Raw genomic sequence first — 20,982 nt, 5'->3', positions numbered from 1 at the left:
GCACTTTGGGAGGCAGAGGCAGGCGGATCACGTGAGGTCAGGAGGTCGAGACCAATCTGACCAACATGGAGAAACACTGCTACTAAAAATACAAAATTAACTGGGCGTGGTGGTGCATGCCTGTAATCCCAGCTACTTGGGAAGCTGAGGTAGGATAGTCGCTTGAACCTGGGAGGTGGAGGTTGCAGCGAACTGAGATCATGCCACTGCACTCCAGCCTGGGCAACAAAGGCGAAACTCCATCTCGAAAAAAAAGAACAGGTGTGGTGACTTACGCCTGTAATCCCAGCACTTTGGGAGGCTGAGGTGGGTGGATCACCTGAGGTTGGGAGTTCAAGACCAGCCTAACCGACATGGAGAAACCCCATCTCTACTAAAAATACAAAATTAGCCAGGTGTGGTGGCAGGTGCCTGTAAGCCCAGCTACTCGGGAGGCTGAGGCAGGAGAATCACTTGAACCTGGGTGGCAGAGGTTGTGGTGAGCCGAGATTGTGCCATTGCACTCCAGCCTTGGCAACAAGAGTGAAACTGTCTCAAAAACAAAACAAAACAAAAAAGTCCTAATATGGTCATATTACTGAAAACAGTAGAGAATAATACTCAACATTTACTATAAGCTTGTTTTAAGATTACTTTCCTTATAATAAGTAGGTAATTTTTTACAAGCAAGGGGAATTGCATTTTAATTGTTAATCTTTACCTTGTGATAGCCAGAGGCTATTGAACCCCAGCAAAGATGTATTTTGCTAAAACAGTTCAGTGAATATTACTCCTTTAAGACTACTCAGTATCTAGTCCAAAATATTCTAAGACATGTTTCACGTGTTAGAAAATACCACAAAAAAGATACACAACGAGCTGACAGAAGTCCTCCTTTGTAACTCCTAGTAAACAGAAAGGAACAATTCAGTTTGAGAACAGTTGTGTGCACACAGTACAATCTCACACATAGTTGATGGGAAGAGAATTTATCTACAAGGAGCTGTAACTTTTTTACAATTGTTCAAGATTATAAATGTCATCTCTTTTGGCAAGTTCAATTTTTATAGCTAAGACAAGTTTAATAATACAGTAGGAAAATGTGGCACATATACACCATGGAATACTATGCAGCCATAAAAAAGGATGAGTTTGCGTCCTTTGTAGGGACATGGATGCAGCTGGAAACCATCATTCTTAGCAAACTATCACAAGAACAGAAAACCAAACACCGCATGTTCTCACTCATAGGTGGGAACTGAACAATGAGATCACTTGGACTCAGGAAGGGGAACATCACACACCGGGGCCTATCATGGGGAGGGGGGAGGGGGGAAGGATTGCATTGGGATTTATACCTGATGCAAATGACGAGTTGATGGGTGCAGCAGACCAACATGGCACAAGTATACATATGTAACAAACCTGCACGTTATGCACATGTACCCTACAACTTAAAGTATAATAATAATAAATAAATTTAAAAAAAAAAAAAATAATACAGTAGGCCATACTTTTTTTTCCCCAAGCTTTTTCAAGGTAATAAGGAACTAGATTGGCAGCATTGCAATTTAATTTTGTTATACAATACAGTAGCAGGAGAGGTTTTTATTTATAGTTATTGACTATTTCTATGCCATAGTTTTTTTACATGGGATCTTCCCATACATAAATTGAATTGCATTTAAGGGAAACAGGAAGAAAGTATGTCAGTACTACTTCATGTCTGAAAAAGAGATGGAAAAAAGGGAAACATAAATTTGACAAATGTTAAGATATTCATACAGCAATGTAGTAGAAGAAACTTTGCAAAAGGAAATTCAGCAAATACCTCATACAAAACCAAATATCTATGAAACATGTTTGTAAAATGTTATGTGATTTAATACTCTTTAAGTGTGACATCATCATATGAGGTTGAAATATTCTTAGACTTTTTCATTCCTGCAAACATTTTTCAGCTCTTTTTTTTTTTTTTTTTTTTGAGACGGAGTCTCGCTCTGTCACCCAGGCTGGAGTGCAGTGGCCGGATCTCAGCTCACTGCAAGCTCCGTCTCCCGGGTTTACGCCATTCTCCTGCCTCAGCCTCCGGAGTAGCTGGGACTACAGGCGCCCGCCACCTCGCCCGGCTAGTTTTTTGTATTTTTTAGTAGAGACGGGGTTTCATCGTGTTAGCCAGGATGGTCTCGATCTCCTGACCTCATGATCCACCCGCCTCGGCCTCCCAAAGTGCTGGGATTACAGGCTTGAGCCACCGCGCCCGGCCCATTTTTCAGCTCTTAACAACTAGTTTCTTAATATCTGTTACTAAAAATGAACTAAGATATTTCCTCAGCAGTGCTCAGTACTGCTGTAAAATTTTTAGAAGGGGAAGGTAATATGTAGGGAACTCTTACTTATGCAGGAGACTGCTAGATACTTTTCTAATTAGCATAATTAATCTTTATCACAACCTTATGAAGTAGCTACTGTCACCTCCATCTGATAGGGGAGGAAATAGGCTTAGCGATGTAACTAATCCATACCTTAGTAGGAGTGTCATTTTTCTTCAGAGCAATTTTTTTTTTTTTTTTTTTTTTTTTTTGAGACGGAGTTTCGCTCTTGTGCCCTAGGCTGGAGTGCAGTGGTGCGATCTCGGCTCACTGCAACCTCTGCCTCCTGGGTTCAAGCAGTTCTTCTGCCTCAGCCTCCCGAGTAGCTGGGATTATAGGTGCCTGCCACCATGCCGGCTAATTTTTGTATTTTTAGTAGAAACGGGGTTTCACCGTGTTGGCCAGGCTGGTCTTGAACTCCTGACCTCAAGTGATCTGCCCGCCTCGGCCTCCCAAAATGCTGGGATTACAGGCGTGAACCACCATGCCTGGCGAGAGCATTTTAGTTGTATTATTTCATTTAATCTTTAATGGCAAATTTATACATGTTTCTATTTTACAGATGGCCACACTGAGGGTCAGAGAGATAAAGTAACTTGCCCAAGGTCAGATTTGAAGAGTTTTAGGAATAGTAAGATCTGAGGGAAATGAATACTTACCTTGGAACTTTGTAAGACACTCAAGAGACTCTTAATGATACCTTATTGGAGTTTTTCACTTAATTGGAATTATCTAGTGACTGTTGAGTAGATGAGTGATCCGTAATATGGATGGATTGAAACAATTGATTTGTCCAAACTAAAAATAATTTAATAAAACCCTTTCAAATACAGAGAGACTGCAACTTTCAATTTAGTAATCTGATTCAATAAAGGGTATATGTAAAGATTTTTATTATGGTGTTATTTTTAATAGTTAATAATTGGAATTATCTTGCAAGGAAAAGGTTAAATAAGTTGATGTATCTACTTGATAGAACATTATATAGCCAATAATATGATAAGCACTGATCACATGGAAAATACTGAATGTGCTGAGGGCAAAAAAATAGAATACAAGCTGTCATGTTGGCATCCGTTACAATCATTGTAAATATTATGTGAATATTGATCAGAATTGGAGGAGAAAATGAATAAGTGAAAACTGTTGAGTAGTGAGATTATGATGAACTTTTTTGTTTGTGTAATAAAAAATCAAACAATATAAGAAGATATAACAACAAAAATATGAACAGATCCAGTGGACTTTATATGTATGGTATGTTATACTATACTTAAAAGAAACATTTCCTTGGAAATAATTTAAAAAATAATTTCTAAAATATTTTCTTTCAGCAAATTATTTTCTTGCAAAGGAAGCTAAAGTATGTACAAACTAATAATAGAACCTTGGACTTAGCAATGCAGAGAAGGATACAGATTGCTCTGCTAGTTGAACCATTAGCAGTTGCTGTGAGAAATCATCTCAAATGACATGGCATAAAAATGAGTATATTCTGTTTCGTTAGAAACATGATCCTCATGATTGTGTTAGATTAAATCTGCAAACCCTTGCAAACAATTTGGGTAGCATTTTCTATGGCCACTGGGCCATTGGATTCTTAGTAAATCTTGTTGGATTTGATAAAGACTAATTCTTTTTTTTTTTTTTTTTTTTGAGGCGGAGTCTCGCTCTGTCGCCCAGGCTGGAGTGCAGTGGCCAGATCTCAGCTCACTGCAAGCTCCGCCTCCTGGGTTTACGCCATTCTCCTGCCTCAGCCTCCCGAGTAGCTGGGACTACAAGCGCCCGCCACCTCGCCCGGCTAGTTTTTTTTTTGTATTTTTTTAGTAGAGACGGGGTTTCACCGTGTTAGCCAGGATGGTCTTGATCTCCTGACCTCGTGATCCGCCCGTCTCGGCCTCCCAAAGTGCTGGGATTACAGGCTTGAGCCACCGCGCCCGGCAAGACTAATTCTTAATTGCTTAGGAATATCTAGTTGAGATTTGCAGTTTCTATTCTTATTCATTTTAATGGTACCCAGTCTTATGTCACTGTAAAAAACATGAGAACTTTATTCAGCTAAGTCTGCAGTTTAAAAACCCTCGTTTACCCAGTTCATAGGTTGAACAGTATTTTTCCCTCGAGAGCTTTAGGATAGATTCTTCCTGTGATTTTGATCTCAACTGGTTGTAAGTTCGGTATATTTATTGCCGCATGTTTTTTCTTGTTCTTATATGCCTGTTTTGGACAGAATAGAAACACCACTGCTTCCCTCTAGTATTTGAAGTTATTCTTTTAACATATAAAAAACCATGCTTGTGATAGTGTGTTAATACTATAATCAAGAAAATTGTGCATTAAATGTCCGTGTGGTTAATGATGGCTGTTCTTTCATGGCAGTGCTGGGAGAAGGACTGGCCAAGGGAGAGGATGCCTTTCGGGCAGTGCTTTGCTGCATGCAGCTGAAAGGGAAGCTCCAACCTATATCCACCATTCTTGCCAAGTCACTGACAGGAGAGTCCCTGGTATGTTGATAAGCTCTAATTTTGTATGCCTGAAAACAAATTTTTGTTTGATTCCTTAGGTATATTGTGGGAAAAAAAGTGTATCTTTTTTTCTCTTAGTTCTTATTAGAAAGCAAAATTCATGAGTATCCTGAGATGTAATACCTGTTTTTCTTTTCTTTCTTTCTTTTTTTTTTTTTTTTTGTGACAAGGTCTCAGTCTGTTGTCTAGGCTGAATGAAGTGGTGTGATCACTGCACACTGCAGCTTCAACCTCCTAGGCCTAAGTGATCCTCCTGCCTCAGCCTCCTGAGTAGCTGGGACTACAGATGCACACCACCATCCCTGCTAATTTTTGACTTTTTGTGGAGACGAGGTCTCATTGTGTTGCCCAGGCTGGTCTTGAACTCCTGGGCTCAAGTGATCCTCCCTCCTTGGCCTCCCAAAGTGCTGGGATTACAGGCGTGAGCCCCTGCTCTTTTTTCAAGACCAAACTGATGTTTAATTATTGATTCTTGTAGTTTGTGATTATATGTATAAGAATTATAGATACTTTTAAATAATTTAGGTTAACTAAGTGATTTTCTTTGAAGATAGGATTTAACAGAGCCTGAGTTTTAAAATGCTGATGTGGACATATGATCTGATAGGGTTCTTACATTCAACAATTTATTTCATAAATGTTTAAATCTATCCAGACTAAGTAATAAGGGCTTCTGTTTCTTTTCATATGTGTGTAAGTAATATCCATAACCGCTCTGATGGAACTAACTCACTCTATTCAGACTTTATAATCAATTTTGTAAATGTAGCATTTGATTTTTTTAGGTGACGGGGTCTTGCTATATTGCTGAGGCTGGAGTGCAGTGGCTATTCACAGGGGGTGATCATAGTGCACTACAGCTTTGAACTCTTGGGCTCAAGTGATGCTGTTTCAACCTCCTCAATAGCTAGGGCAGTAGGCATATGCCACTTGCTCAGCACTGTGTTTAATTTTGTGGCTTTTTTTTTGTTAAGATAGTTGAAAGACTACTTTTTGAAACTTTGGAATTGATAATCTGTAGAAAGTGGAAGAGCTATAACCTTTTTTTTAAAACCAGTTCGTAACTTATGAAATTTGTTGATAATTTTCAAGAATCGTAATGAAAAACAGTGAGAGCAAGAAAGTATATGTATACTTTGCTCTGCTGTGTGAATTCCCTGTATCTTACCTATTCTGAATTGATATAGGTGATAAAATTATGAGGCAGATTTGTGCTTTTAGTTCAAATATTAAATAACTATATTTGGTTAAAAAGAAGTTAGGAAAGTACTTGGTATGTTTTTGAGTGTAATGTATTGGCCCATCTCGGGATAGTTATTTTCTAAGGAATTATTGTGCAGTGACTTGTTTAATTATGTTTATCAGTGTCTTTTGATTTCACCAGATTCACAAATGAACTTAAAAGCTAAAATTTATTAGCATAGAAAAATTATATAGCTATTTAGTTCTAAGTAGATGATAAAGGAATATCTCTCTTCTTTGTTATTAAGATTGTCATTAAAGGACTTTTCTGTATAAGTTAAGTATATTACAGTTTTACCTGTTGTTTTTAAATTTAAAACTAGTAAAGAGTAATTTTAAATCTCAAATGAAATTTAGATTTCAGAGCAGTATTTTCCTTTTATTAAAGAGTCATTTTTAAAGTGGTGTGATCAGCTTATGAATCTTTCTGAATCAGGGCTGAATTCACCATTTTGTACATAAAAGCTTATTAATCTTAAGGAAAAGGTTAAAAACAGCTATAGATTATTTCCCTTTTCATTTATGCTATCTTGCTCTGTGGTGGTACCTGTTGTTAATATTTTCTTGAATTAATTTTAATTAATGTAAGGTGAATACAGTGGTTTTACTTACCAGAAAAGGCACTCTGTATAGTTTTTCCTGTTAACCTTTTAAACTTTCCTTGTAGATGTGTTGCTTTATTATCATTGTTAATAGTAGTAGTGATGAGGGATGAGGATAACGTTGTTTTTTACAAATAAACTTCAGAAACAACAGAGGAATTGAGCTAAGTTGCCATAGTAAAGAACTAATATACTAATTGGTTTTTCTCTTTTTTATTCACTCTTTCAGAATGGGATGGTAACAAAGGATTTGACAAGACTAAAAACACTTCTTTCAGAAACAGAGGTAAGACCATTTCAGTGGATCTGTTTGGAAGAGTTTGACTCAATCTGTCTAGTAAGCATTATGTATTAAATTTTGGAAAACCTTTGTGACATCAGCCGGAAGGCAAGTCTGTAAAGGTGGGGCAGTAGGACTGCCAGCCTACCCTCGTAACCCCCGTAACCCACAGTCCCATCCTGGGAACGCTGCTTCTCCTGGACAACAAATGGGAAGATGATTGGGAAAGTTTAGTTTTTAACTACTTCTGGCTACTAGAAAATGAAATGCTATCATTAAAAATGAGATACTCCTCAAGCCTTATTTATTTTTTATTTATTTATTTGAGACTGGGTCTCGCTCTGTTACCCAGGTTGGAGTGCAGTGGCGTGATCATGGCTCACTGCAACCTCGACCTCCCTCGGCTCAGGTGATCCTCCCACCTAAGCCTCCTGAGTAGCTGGAACTATGGGCGCACTCCACCGCCTGGCTAATATTTTTATTTTTAATTTTTGCTAGAGATGGAGTTTTGCCATGTTGCCCCAGCTGGTCTCCTGGGCTCAAGTGATCCGTCTGCCTCTGCCTCCCAAAGTGCTGGGATTACAGGCATGAGCTATCACACCAGGCCTTCTTTTTGTCTTTTTTAAAGCACCTGATGGAAGTCTGTGACTTAAGGACTGTCTTTAAGGAATGTGTTTAGGAGATGGAAATAATGTGTGTGAGGATAAATAGTGAACAAAAAAGTACTTCAGTGAAGGACTTGGAGGACACATGGAAGGTCGGGGACAACAGTGGCATGTAAAAGGCCCTGAGCTTTGTAAATTTCTCTTCTTCATATAGGCATATGAAAGTATTTTTATGGCCGGGCGCGGTGGCTCAAGCCTGTAATCTCAGCACTTTGGGAGGCCAAGGCGGGCAGATCACAAGGTCAGGAGATCGAGACCATCCTGGCTAACACCGTGAAACCCCGTCTCTACTAAAAAATACAAAAAACTAGCCGGGCGTGGTGGCGGGCGCCTGTAGTCCCAGCTGCTTGGGAGGCTGAGGCAGGAGAATGGCGTGAACCCGGGGGGCAGAGCTTGCAGTGAGCCGAGATCGCGCCACTGCACTCTAGCCTGGGGCACAGAGCAAGACTCTGTCTCAAAAAAAACAAAAAACAAAAGTATTTTTATTTTTAGATGTCTTATTTAAAAAGCCATTTTGTCAGCTTTGGTCATAAATAAAAGCCCACGTACAGTGATTAATTGGCTTATTTATTCAAGAATCGAGCACTTCCTGTGTGCTAGGTACTGTGCTTGTTGCTGGGGATACAACACTGAACATGGTTCTTGTCCTCTTGGAGGTTAAAGTTTAGGAAGGAGATAGACAAATAAATGAATTAAACAACCATAGGTGTAATTCACAGAGAGGTAGGTGGTATGAGGGAAAAGAATGAACTCTTCTGCTGGAAAAATCACTGGATTTGGTGGCCAGGGACTGAGACAGTTAAATCAAGAGCTGAGAGTCCAGAAGGTGCTTATCTCATGGAGAGTGAGATAGAGGGCACTTCAGACAGCCAGAGGGGATGTGCAGAGACCCTGGTGTCAACTTTGACCTCCTGTAGGTTCCTTTCGATTCCAAATGTAGTAACGTATCCCAGTTCATACCAAAAAACAGCAAAGAAGATGGTTACCGTGGATTATACAAGCTGGAAAAAATAACTGTTTTGCTACTATTAGGCTTTTTCTTCTAAATTTCATTTTCTTTGTCTTATGTTGCCTGATTGTGAATTAACCGAGAATTAGTAAGCTCTCACTAACTTCAAAGCCATATGTATATATAGGTATTAGGTTGGTGCAAAAGTAATTGCAGTTTTTGCCTTTGAAAGGAATGGCAAAACAGGCCCGGTGCGGTGGCTCACGCCTAGAATCCCAGCACTTTGGGAGACCAAGGTGGGCGGATCACCTGAGGTCGGGAGTTTGAGACCAGCCTGACCAACATGTTGAAACCCTGTCTCTACTAAAAATACAAAAATTAGCCAGGCATGGTGGCAGGTGCCTGTAATCCCATCTACTTGGGAGGCTGAGGCAGGAGAATGGCTTGAACCCAGGAGGCAGAGGTTGCAGTGAACCGAGATTGTACCATTGTACTCCAGCCTGGGCGACAGAGTGAGACTGTGTCTCAAAAAATAAAATAAAAAAATAAATAAATAAATAATGGCAAAACCACAATTACTTTGCACCAACCTAATAGTGTATATGTAGCCATTTTAATTTCTAAGAAGTAACAGAAGGCAGTTGTAAATGTTGTAGACTTTTAAAATGAGAGCATAAAATGACCTTTCATTTCATTAAGATTTTTGGCTTTGTTCTTCTTTTATTGCCTTAATTGAATTACCAGCTTTACATCTGATAAACACATGCAATTTATTTTATTTTTAATGTTTATAATCCTGTTGCATGTAAGGCCACAAATATCACTTGACTCTTACTTTGTGACTATACTTTTGGAAGAAGTGACTTAAGTTTTTGTAATTTTTTTTCTATCTGACTAGAGTAGTAGTCTTTTTGGTTAGTGAATTGATGTTATTAAAAGATAACCGTTTAGGAAAAGCTAACAAACAATGCTAACCTTATTGATTATTGCACATGACACATTTAAAAATAGCAACAATTTGTTATTTAAAGATTGGGCTAAGTTGGCATTTAACTTGGAAATGCTAGTGGATGAGACTAAAGACCTGGAACTCAAGGCTGATTTATAAAAACAAAAACAAGTATTGTTTAGTAAATATTCTTTAGTAACATTTAAAATATCTGATTAATAGATTTAATTCTGAATTTATAGTTCTAGCGGTGTAATCTTTGGCCGTTTTTCCTGAAGGTGTCAGTAAAGACTAATGATGATAAACTGTTGTCTTTTTGTTTTGGAGTATGAGCGCATAAATAGAGTGTTTAAAAAAACAATCACAATGCTTTGGAACCTAAAAGCCAGTACTGCTAAATACTTAGCTGGGCTGAGTGCCTTACTTTGCCAGTTCTCTGCTGAGCATGTGCTGCTCCCCAGATCCCCACGAGACCTAGAGCTCAGTGGCAGCACAGGCCTGCGTGGGTCGCCACTGATCCTTGCAGGCGCTGCCTGCTGAAATGCAGTGTGGTGTTCTTGCCAACATTTATAAGTGTTTTAGGCTTTATTTTATGACCAAAACATTTTAATAATGTTTATTAAACATTTTTATTCCTGTTATTTTTCTTGCACATTTGATAAATTTATTTTGATAGGTTTTAAAAAGGAGATACTTTAAAATTTTCCTACTTGCAGTGAATTTTTAGCTTATCTATTTATATATGTTATGTAAACAGAATCATTTGAAGGGCTAGTTTGTGACAGTGGCACATAGACCTTGCTTGGAGAATTTAAAGAGATCTTTTAATGGCTGTTTTTTTTTTTTTTTTTTGCAGCATAGAATGCTTATAGTATGAGTAGTTACTCCTGATTTGTTAATCTGTGTATTCTTATATTCAGCCCTTCATTTTACAAAAAGAATGGGTTGCCTTTTAAAAACTCCTTAGTAAGTGCTTTACTGATAATCAGAAGGCATTTTCCTGTAGAAACAGTATTACAGAGTTCAGTTCAAGCCCAACCTAAAAAGTACAATTTAATCAACCACATATAAATTATAGTGATAGTATTGTTTCAGTTATGACCAGTTAGCATTCATGACATTCTTTCTGTGGTACAAGATATTCCAGATTTCATCTTGGGATACTGTTTACTCCTTCTGATTCAGTTTAACATTTACTGAGCACCTGTGCTGTTCAAGGCTCTGGAAAGCTGAGATGTCCATGAAAAGCAATCTGTCAGGTCAGAGATGCACATAGCTAATGTGCACACAGGGCAGCCTGTGGTCAGTAAGTGCTATCATAAAATACAGGCAGGGAAGGGGGAAAACTCTGCAGGGAAATCAGGGAGGCAGAAGTGTGAGAACTGAGTTTAAAGGATAGGGATAGCTAAGTATATTAGTCTATATTAGTCTGTTTTCACGCTGCTAATAAAGACATACTTGAGACTGGGCAGTTTACAGTAGAAAGGTTTAATGGACTCATGGTTCCATGTGGCTGGGGAGGGCTCACAATTATAGCGGAAGGTGAAAGGCACATCCACATGGCGGCAGACGAGAAGAATGAGAGCCAAGTGAAAGGGGTTTCCTCTTATAAAACCATTAGATGTTATCAGACTTATTCACTACCACAAGAATGATACGGGGGAAACTGCTCCCATGATTCAGTTGTCTCCCACTGGGTCCCTCCCACAACATGAGGGAATTGTGGGAGCTACAATTCAAGATGAGATTTGGGTGGGGACACAGCCAAACCATATCACTTAGTAAAGACCCACAGGTGACTTGATACAGGGCAAGATTGGCAAGCTGTCAGTTGGTTCAGGGATAAATGAGACAAGTGGTAATTAGGGCTTTACCTAGAACAGTGGAAGTGGGAGGAGAGAATGTAAGAGAGATGAAAGACATTCTGGACCTATTTGGACAGGATTTGGAGAATATTCAGGGCAGGATAGAAGAGGGAGGAGTTCAAGATGGCTTTAAAAATTTCAGCTTGGCTCTCTTTGGGTATGAATAATCCATTAACTTGTGATAAAGGACACTGAAGAAGGATCAACTTTGGATAAAGTTGATGAATTTTGCTTTGGACCCATTGCATTTAAAGTGCTTAGGTAAATCATCCATTTATCCATCCACCCATGCACCCATCCACCCACCCACCCATCCATCCATCCATCCATCCATCCATCCATCCCTCCCTCCCTCCATCTCATCAACCGTCTTATCTATCCACCCACCCACTCATCCAACATTTACTGAGCACCCATTATTATGTGCCAGATACTTTGAGAGGTACAAGAATATAGAAAGGCAGTTACAGACTGCTGACAGCAGATCTGTATATAGCTGGTAACGATCCAGCATGTAAAATACTACAGAATAGTTTAGAAAAAGTACTATGGTTGGCACTTTGTTGAAATTGGAGGTGTAGAGCTTAGGGTAAAGTTAGAACCAAATGCGCAGATTGGCGATTTATCTGAGGAAGTTAGAGCGAATGGATCCCTAGCCTTGGACTTCTCTGTGGGAGAAGGGCTCATCTCAGAGTGAGTGGGGGACCTGGCAGGAAGTGCTCCCAGGCTCCAAACTGGTAGCATGCCATTAGCTGCAAGAGAAAGGAACCTCTAGCCGGGCACGGTGGCTCATGCCTGTAATTCTAGCACTTTGGGAGGCCGAGGTGGGTGGATCACCTGAGGTCAGGAGTTGGAGACCAGCCTGGCCAACATGGTGAAACCCCATCTCTATTAAAAATACAAAAATTAGTCAGGCATGGTGATGGGCATCTGTAATCCCACCTACTCAGGAGGTTAAAGCAGGAGAATCACTTGAACCCAGGGGGTGGATGTTGCAGTGAGCTGAGATTGTGCCACTTCACTCCAGCCTGGGTGAAAGAGCAAGACTTGGTCTCAAAAAAAAGAAAAAAAATGGAAAAGGACCTCTGTAATCAGACATTTTCAAGGTGTTATGAAGAGGAGAGTAAAGTGAATAAATGGATGGAAGATGCTACCCCGTGAGGTTCAGGACCGGAGACTTGGACTTCTCTTCTTCTGCCAGTTAATTTCTGTGTAAGAGGTCTCTATCAGTTTCCTTAATGAGAGCCTCACAAATACATGTTTTCCGTATTTAATTATAGTTTAACATAGAAAAAGACAAAAATCATTGGCAACATATTAATGTTATTAAAAATTTCTGAGTATTCCAACTTCACCTTTGTTTTAATGTTGAAAATGTTCAAATTTAGTTCAGCATCAACTGATTATTTCTTCGTTAAAAAATGTCTTTCATTTGGAAAATTGCAGACGGCAACTAGTAATGCCCTCTCTGGATATCACATGGAAGACTTAGATGAGGGTAAGTGCCAAACGCTGTGTAACTTCTGGTAGCTGTGAATATGGGCTTTGCTTTTTTATTAATTATTGGGAGAAAATTTACTGAGTTGCGGTACTTATAAATGGTGATGTAGGAGAGAATATAAGATTTTAATTTTAAGAAGTAGGTGTAGATGAAAGCAATTTTCTCCCTGGTACTTTTTCATAGAATAATGGAGTAATGGAGGTAGGAGGTAACTTCAGAGGTCATCTTGTTTATTTCCTTGCCTCCATGTAGGACTAAATTTAAACATCATTCTTAACAATCTGTAGAGGGAAGATTTTTCTTCTTTCTCTGTCCTATGCTAGTACAGTTACCACTATTTGGAAGTTTTGATCTGTAAGCTGAGTTGTTCCTGCCCTAATGAAACTCTGTGATCTCCTCTCCTCTCACCAGAGGAAAGGGAAAAGATGAACATTCATTGAGTGCCTGCTGAATGCTGTGTACTACGGGCAGTGTCTTTCACAAAACATGTACTGACTTCTTAGAGTCCTTCTTCATCTTTTTGACAGGTGATGAAACTGACATTAAGGTTTATGAGTTCCCCCAAAGTCACACAGCTAGTAAGAGATGAAGCACAGCTTTAAACTCAACCTGGCTGAATATCTTTCTTTTCCTTTTCTGGGGGGGCATAATGACTTGTGAGGGAGTAAAAAATGACTGTAAGTTCCTTGAAACTTGTTGCTGCTCAACCTCTATAAAGCTCTAGTCTGGTTTCCCTCATAATCCTTATTTTCCCTGGCTTATTTAGAAACTCTTATCCAAACAACTCAAAGCTCATTGTATTCACAAGTAAATAAATAATTACGTTTCTAGCTCCTGTCTCAGAATTCAACTTTTTGAACTTTATTTCAATTATAAAAAAGGATTACATTCTACAGTGACATGTGACAGACAAATCCTAAGGAACATGGATGATAATGTGATAATGTGGAACTTCTTCTCACTATGCAGTAGTGGAATTTGTTGTATAAGCTTTCCTTCCAGGATACAATGATTTTTTTCATTCCTGAAGGAATTCCTGATAGACAAACATCCCATGCCTAGAAATGACCAATATGCCAGCCACCCGCCTTGTGCTGTTAGGGAAGAGATTGCATGGAAACCTGTCCACCAGTTGCTAGGACAGAGTCAGAGTCACCAGCTTGATTTAACTAACTGCTGGGAAACTGCCTCTTCAGTGATTCCTACGTTTTATGTAGCTGATTGGTAGATTACTTTTTTGGTAGAGGCAAGTATGTCATGTTCTTTTTTATATCATATGGGATGATGTGTGTGGAGAGATTGTGGTGTTTCTTATACATTAAAATATCAGAATTACTGGCTAGCCTCAAATGATAAGACTATATCCTAATTACTCCCTAGGGTCTTGTAATGGTTGGCATTTCCGCCCACCACCTAGGGGAATCACAAGCAGCGAGGAATATACTTTGTGTAAAAGGTAATGTGAATTTTTTTTTTAAACAATGACATGTTTTGTTGAAAGAACAGATAATTTTCCTTATCTAATGGAGTGAAATGGTTTATTTTCAATTTGAAACAGAAGCCATAAAGGTCATTATCATTAAATAATAAAAGTCAAAAGCATGTTGATGAGTCGTCTTCCTTTAATTCTAAAAAACAGTGATCTAAGTGCAGGTTGTTAAGACTGTTCAGTAGTCTTTTATTTTTATCTATTTATTTTTTTTTGAGATGGAGTCTCTCCCTGTCGCCCAGGCTGGAATGCAGTGGCACGATCTCGGCCCACTGCAACCTCCGCCTCCCGGGTTTAAGTGATTCTCCTTCCTCAGCCTCCTGAGTAGCTGGAATTACAGGCACGTGCCACCATACCTGGCTAATTTTTTTGTATGTTTAGTAGAGATGGAGTTTCACTGTGTTGGCTAGGCTGGTCTTAAACTCCTGATCTCGTGATCTGCCCGCTTTGGCCTCCCAAAGTGCTGGGATTACAGGCATGAGCCACTGTGCCCAGCCTCAGTAGTCTTTTGTAATACCAGTTGTATTATTATGGCTGAACTTAATTTCTGTCCTTTTGTTTTTCTTTTCTTTCTTTCTTTTCTTTTTTTTTTTTTTTGAGATGGCGTCTCACTCTGTTGCTCAGATGGGAATGCAGTGGCTCAGTCACAGGTCACTGCCATCTCTGCCTCCCAGGCTCAAGTGATCCTTTCACCTCAGCCTCCCAAGTAGCTGGGACTACCCGGGTGTACCACCAAGCCTGACTGATTTTTGTATGTTTTTGTAGAGATGGGGTTTCTCCATGTTGCTCAGGCTGGTTTTGAACTCCTGAGCTCAAGCGATTCTCCTGCCTTGGCCTCCCAAAATGCTGGAATTACAGATGTGAGCCACCACACCTGACCATGGCCATTTGTTAATGTGAAATTTACTTAGGTTGTGGTGATCGAAGTTGACAATACTTTATGTAAAAAGTAAAATAAAGAAATGTTAAATTGTTTTAACCTTTCTGAAAAATATTATCTTCATGTAATTCTTATGTAGAATTTATGAATAATTCATATTGAAGGGCTAACCTTTCAAAATTTAATAATTTACTAATGTGGAAGGAATGATTAAAGTTACATTTAAAATGATAAACTCTTTGGTTCTTTTTGTAAGAACTTGTAACTAGTGGGATTTTTAGATATAAATTCTCAGTACCTCTTTAGATCGCTTTTGGTAGTGAAGGAAATTTGCTACATGGTTTTGATTATTGAAAGTCAGGAAACTAATGAGTAAGTATTGAAAATCCTAGTGGTGTTATGTTGTAGAAGAGATAGAACACAGTCCTATGAAAAGGAAATATGAGAAGATTTGAAGTACAGATAAGAATATAACACTTTCACTTTTTAGGGAAATAATTTAAAGCCAAGCAATAGAAAGACAAAGATTTGGTCCATTAAGACATACTGAAAAGAAACATAAAATGATTTGAAATGTGTCTTCAGAAGTGTAACAGAATTTAATAAATAGTATAATTTTAAGTTCAAGTACTTTGTTGTACCATCAGGAAAAGTTTTAAATATACTCATTTTTTCAAATAACGGTGAACCATTTGAAAATTTATATTGTGCTATGGTTCATTTTTTTATTTCTTACTGTCCATATTTTTTCCAATTGAAAAATGGTCTGTAATATAACATCTATCTTTTGCTATTTATAGTTTTATATTTACATTTAATTACATTTATTTTTATTTATTTATTTTTGAGATGGAGTTTTGCTCTTGTTACCCAGGCTGGAGTGGAATGGCAAGATCTCGGCTCACTGCAACCTCCACCTCCCGGGTTCAAGCGATTCTCCTGCCTCAGCCTCCCAAGTAGCTGGGATTACAGGCATGTGCCACCACCCCAGCTAATTTTGTAGTAGAGATGGGGTTTCTCCATGTTGGTCAGGCTGGTCTTGAACTCCCGACCTCAGGTGATCTGCCCGCCTCGGCCTCCCAAAGTGCTGGGATTACAGGCATGAGTCACTGCGCCCAACCATTTAATTATATTACTAGTTTAATTTTCATTTTTTCTCAGATCTTTTATCAGTGTTTTTATTATTTTTATTTAAAAACTGGCTTTGCCTATAATTTTGTAGGGTATTTAAAACTTTTTTAAAAAGTTAGTGATCAGGGCTGGGCATGGTGACTCATGCCTGTAATCCCAGCACTTTGTTTGGGAGGCCAAGGCGGGTGCATCACTTGAGAGGTCAGGAGTTCGAGACCAGCGTGGCCAACATGGTGCAACCCCATCTCTACTAAAAATACAAAAACTAGCCAGGCATTGTGGTGACGGGCACCTGTAATCCCAGCTACTCTGAAGGCTGAGGCGGGAGCATCCCTTGAACCCAGGAGGCAGAGGTTGCAGTGAGCCAAGACTGTGTCACTGCACTCCAGCCTGGGCAACAGAGCAAGGCTCTGTTTCAAAAAAAAAAGAAAACTATCAAGGTATTTTATTTTTATCTGTTTTTGATCACTGAATTTTCAGTTGAATTTTCTGAGTTGTAAACGTTGAGAAATCATTGACTCTGTTTCCTTTAAAATGAACATTTATAATTTATTCTCTTGAATTTAACATGACTTGAATAAATTTGTGACTCTGTAATATAAAACTTTTATTCTAAATTTATTTAAAACTTCAAGCAAGTTATATTTTCAGTGAAATATAGGTAATAGTAATGTAGAAAAGAGTAAAATCACTATGTTTAAAGGTGAAAAGTGAAAGCCTTAAAATGGTAATTAATCATATGTTAACTTTTTTCAGAATGAATTTCCCATATGTAGAAAAATTTTTTAAGGTCCTTATCATTTTGGGAAGTAGGGCATACCTGTGTGTGAGCAGCAAATCCACTTGATGTCAGTGTTGCTTTTAAAAAATCCTACTCTGGCTGGGCATGGTGGCTCACACCTATTATCCCAGCACTTTGGGAGGCTGAGGTGGGTGGATCAAGAAATCAGGAGTTCAGGACCAGCCTGACCAAGATGATGAAACCCGTCTCTACTAAAAATACAAAAACTAGCCAGGCGTGGTGGCAGGTGCCTGTAATCCCAGCTCCTTGGGAGGCTGAGGCAGAGAATTGCTTGAACCTGGGAGGCAGAGGTTGCAGTGAGTTGAGATTACGCCATTGCACTCCAGCCTGGGTGACAGAGCGAGACTCTGTCTCAAAAAAACCCCCCAAAAAACGAAAACAAAAACAAAACCCAGTTATTCTAAGAGGAATTGTCTAATAGAGTCCTTATATGACCAAAGAAGCTACTTTTCAGTGCCTCTTTTGGAGGGCCAACGTGAATACCTATGCCTTAGGATCCCCTAATTCCAGAGAAAGTCAGTGAATAATATGGGGAGTTGATGTTTTGATTAACTGTTGTAAATGTTCTCTAAACCTCTTCTCCCTCCTTTATATAAGACAGTATGATAAATGTGGCCTTTCAGCACATGAAGTTTTGTTTTTCTTATTGAAGAATCAGAGGGCAAATGATGGGAGTTTATTTTTAAATGGTTCAACAAAGTATATGATAAAACAGTCTTTCCTATTCTACTTAGATTTTTAGAGCAAGGAATATGTAGGTATGGTGCCCAGTGTACTTCAGCACATTCCCAGGAAGAACTAGCAGAATGGCAGAAAAGATATGCTTCACGGCTGATAAAATTGAAACAGCAAAATGAGAATAAACAGCTCTCAGGCAGTTACATGGAAACGTTGATAGAAAAGTGGATGAATTCATTGTCTCCTGAGAAAGTGGTGAGGAAAATAAGCTACATTATTTTTTGTTTGTCTTAAACAGTGAACTTGAGTCTTGACTTTGTTATGTGCTCTATTTTGGTTTATTTCCTTATCTTCTTTGCAAAGAACTTGATTCTGATAGAATGATGTTTTTAGTAGCTGTAGTAGACCCATTTGTTAAAATGAAGAGCAGAACTAAGCCGTTTGTTTGAAGATTTGCCTGTACCGTATTAATTACCTTCAGGCAGTTTTTGAGTGCCATTTTGTGGTGGTGATTAATTTTCTTCCCTCTCTTATTTTAGCTTTACTATATTTTGTTCTTATCAAAATTACTGAAAATGAAGGTATAAAATACTCTGTAAACAGTTCCATCATCATCTTAACTGTTAACATTTATTTTCCATGCAAAAGATTTTGTTTGTGCCCTTAGCAATAAAAACATAACGTAAATTGCTTTCTGTTTTCAGCTTAGTGAATGTATAGAAGGAGTAAAGGTAGAGCACAATCCTGACCTGTCAGTTACTGTCAGCACTAAAAAATCCCACCAGACATGGACCTTTGCTCTCACCTGTAAGGTATGAATTTTGTGCTAGTTAAAGCATGTAAGTTGTGTTTAATTTTCTCAACTCTTTTGTGACCTTTGAATCTCTGTGTTAAAAGAATATTGAAAATATTTTAATCTAAACATATTATATATAGGTTCTAAAGTGTATTTCTGTATTTTGATTATTAAAAGTACAATTTAAAAAATACTTTTAGATGAAATCTTTGTAGATATTTAGGATGCTATCATATTTATTTGGTAAAGAGATCTTTGACATATTGTCTTCTAAACTTGGGACATAGGGTGGGGTTCATGGCTTATAATTAACTACTTAAAAATTGTTTAATATAGCAGTTCTAAGAATTTTAAACCATAACAACTTGTTTTTATATTTGGTATGATGAAGTCACACATTCTGTGATAATAGGTTTTTAATATGGGGCATTTTCTGCAGTGCTTCCCGTCTTAAATTATAGTAGTCAAAGTTTAAGACTGAAGCAAAATAAACAGTTTCTATGAGTATGCTCAGTGGAAAAGTTTTTGTCTTTTTCGTGGCATTTCTTCCGCTGTACTTTCTGTATCTGGAGATGAAAAATCTAAGAACAGTTAGCTTCAGCCTTGAACCCAATCCAGTGCTTTCAGAGGTAACTGCCCTCTTATGAAGGCTTCCTACTTGAGGCTGCATGAAACTTTTGTAGGCAAAGAGTATGGAAAGTTGAAGGTTGATGGTTATATAGGGTGATAGCTTTTGCCACAATGAAGAATGAACATGTCATAGAAAGAGAAGGGAGGCTAACGATATAGCATAAATATATAATTTTAACAACTGATTTTTCAAAAACCCTTCTGATTTTTATCTTAAATGGCTTGTAAGCACAATTTGTGTTTTAACATAGTATCGTAGAAGCTTGGGGAAGTAAAAGTCCCTTATGGAGATATTTTCATTGAAGAGCCCAATTACAATTGGATTTTTCACACCCTTGTACTCAATGAATTATTTTAACTTCCTTGTAGCCTGCAAGAATGCTGTATCGTGTAGCATTGCTTTATGATGCTCATCGTCCTCATTTTAGTATCATTGCAATATCTGCCGGAGATAGTACTACCCAGGTATCACAAGAAGTCCCAGAAAACTGTCAAGAATGGATAGGAGGAAAGATGGCCCAAAATGGATTAGATCATTACGTGTATAAAGTCGGGATAGCATTTAACACAGAAATATTTGGAACTTTTCGCCAAACCATAGTTTTCGACTTTGGATTGGAACCAGTACTCATGCAAAGAGTAATGATTGATGCAGCTTCTACAGAAGGTAATATTTAGACTTTTTTCCCCTGATACAATGTATTAAAAAGCAACATTTAAAGATATGTATTGGCCCCTGAATATATTCCATGGATAGGAAGAGAATAATAATAATGAAAAAAATCGCAGATTAATTGACTTATTTACTGTGTAATGGGCTTATAATGGTTCACACTGTGCCCTGATTTCTTCGTAGAGCCACCAGGCAAAGCTTGAGCTTTGGGGTTCCCCCAACTTGTTTGAGTAGATGATCAGGCCTGTTTTGGTCTACCAATTTCATTTCACAGTAGGATGGTTTTAGCACAGTAATATCTTTCAATATTAGTTTGGGTAGAATATTGTTTTAATGGTAATTGTGTATATACCTACAATGTTTATTTTCATGTCCTATTGACTAGTTAACTTTGCTGATGTTAGTACATTATTTCTGAATGAAAAGTCTTGAATATAATAAGCCTTCATAAATCATTTTGTGCATCCACTAGTGTTAAGGAGGCCAAGGTGCCTTTAATCAAATCTGCTCTTTGTTTTTGGAAAGAGGTCCCTGGTTTCAACATGTAAGTGTGATATAAGAAATTACTTTGTACATTATCAATTTATTGCCTACACCTAAATTTTATGCCAAGATCCAACAGGACAAAGAAAGGGCATGTTAGCCCACATTTCCTTTGCTCTTAGTTGGATTTATAGGTGTTTTATTCTGTTTAACAAAAACTAAATATTTATTTAACAAACACTTCAAAAAGCAGAACTGTATGAAACTTGTCTTTGTATTGACTATAACTAACCATATTGTGGAGGACGTTTTTTACTATGTACCATAATGTGCCATTCATGAGAACCTAGAAGAAGTTGTTTTTCTTATGAGCAAATGCTAGACTTTTATTTTTTTGCAAATAGTGAAAAGGTGAAATTGGTCTGTCTTCCTCTGTACTTTAGCTGCTAGTAAGGTTGAAACAATGATGGTGCCCAAATTTAACAATTGTT

At 38.1% G+C, this 20,982-nt stretch overlaps 1 protein-coding gene across 3 annotated transcripts in view; it reads left to right on the top strand.

Annotated features, from left to right (window-relative positions):
- HELZ (helicase with zinc finger) overlaps window positions 1-20,982 on the top strand; it is a 179,721-nt gene that overhangs the window by 39,191 nt on the left and 119,548 nt on the right. For all 3 annotated transcript variants that reach the window (XM_025362530.1, XM_025362532.1, XM_025362531.1), the window contains exons 6-12: window positions 4,731-4,855; window positions 6,950-7,006; window positions 12,875-12,926; window positions 14,310-14,385; window positions 17,966-18,164; window positions 18,614-18,721; window positions 19,705-20,002. In XM_025362530.1, coding sequence (XP_025218315.1) covers window positions 4,731-4,855; window positions 6,950-7,006; window positions 12,875-12,926; window positions 14,310-14,385; window positions 17,966-18,164; window positions 18,614-18,721; window positions 19,705-20,002 — 915 coding nt within the window. The remainder of the gene's footprint in view (window positions 1-4,730; window positions 4,856-6,949; window positions 7,007-12,874; window positions 12,927-14,309; window positions 14,386-17,965; window positions 18,165-18,613; window positions 18,722-19,704; window positions 20,003-20,982) is intronic.

Source organism: Theropithecus gelada, chromosome 16 (assembly GCF_003255815.1).
Source record: "Theropithecus gelada isolate Dixy chromosome 16, Tgel_1.0, whole genome shotgun sequence".
In the NCBI taxonomy this organism is placed as follows: Eukaryota; Metazoa; Chordata; class Mammalia; order Primates; family Cercopithecidae; genus Theropithecus; species Theropithecus gelada.
The sequence above is the reverse complement of the archived record's forward strand: the minus strand, read 5'-3'. Positions and strand labels throughout refer to the sequence as shown.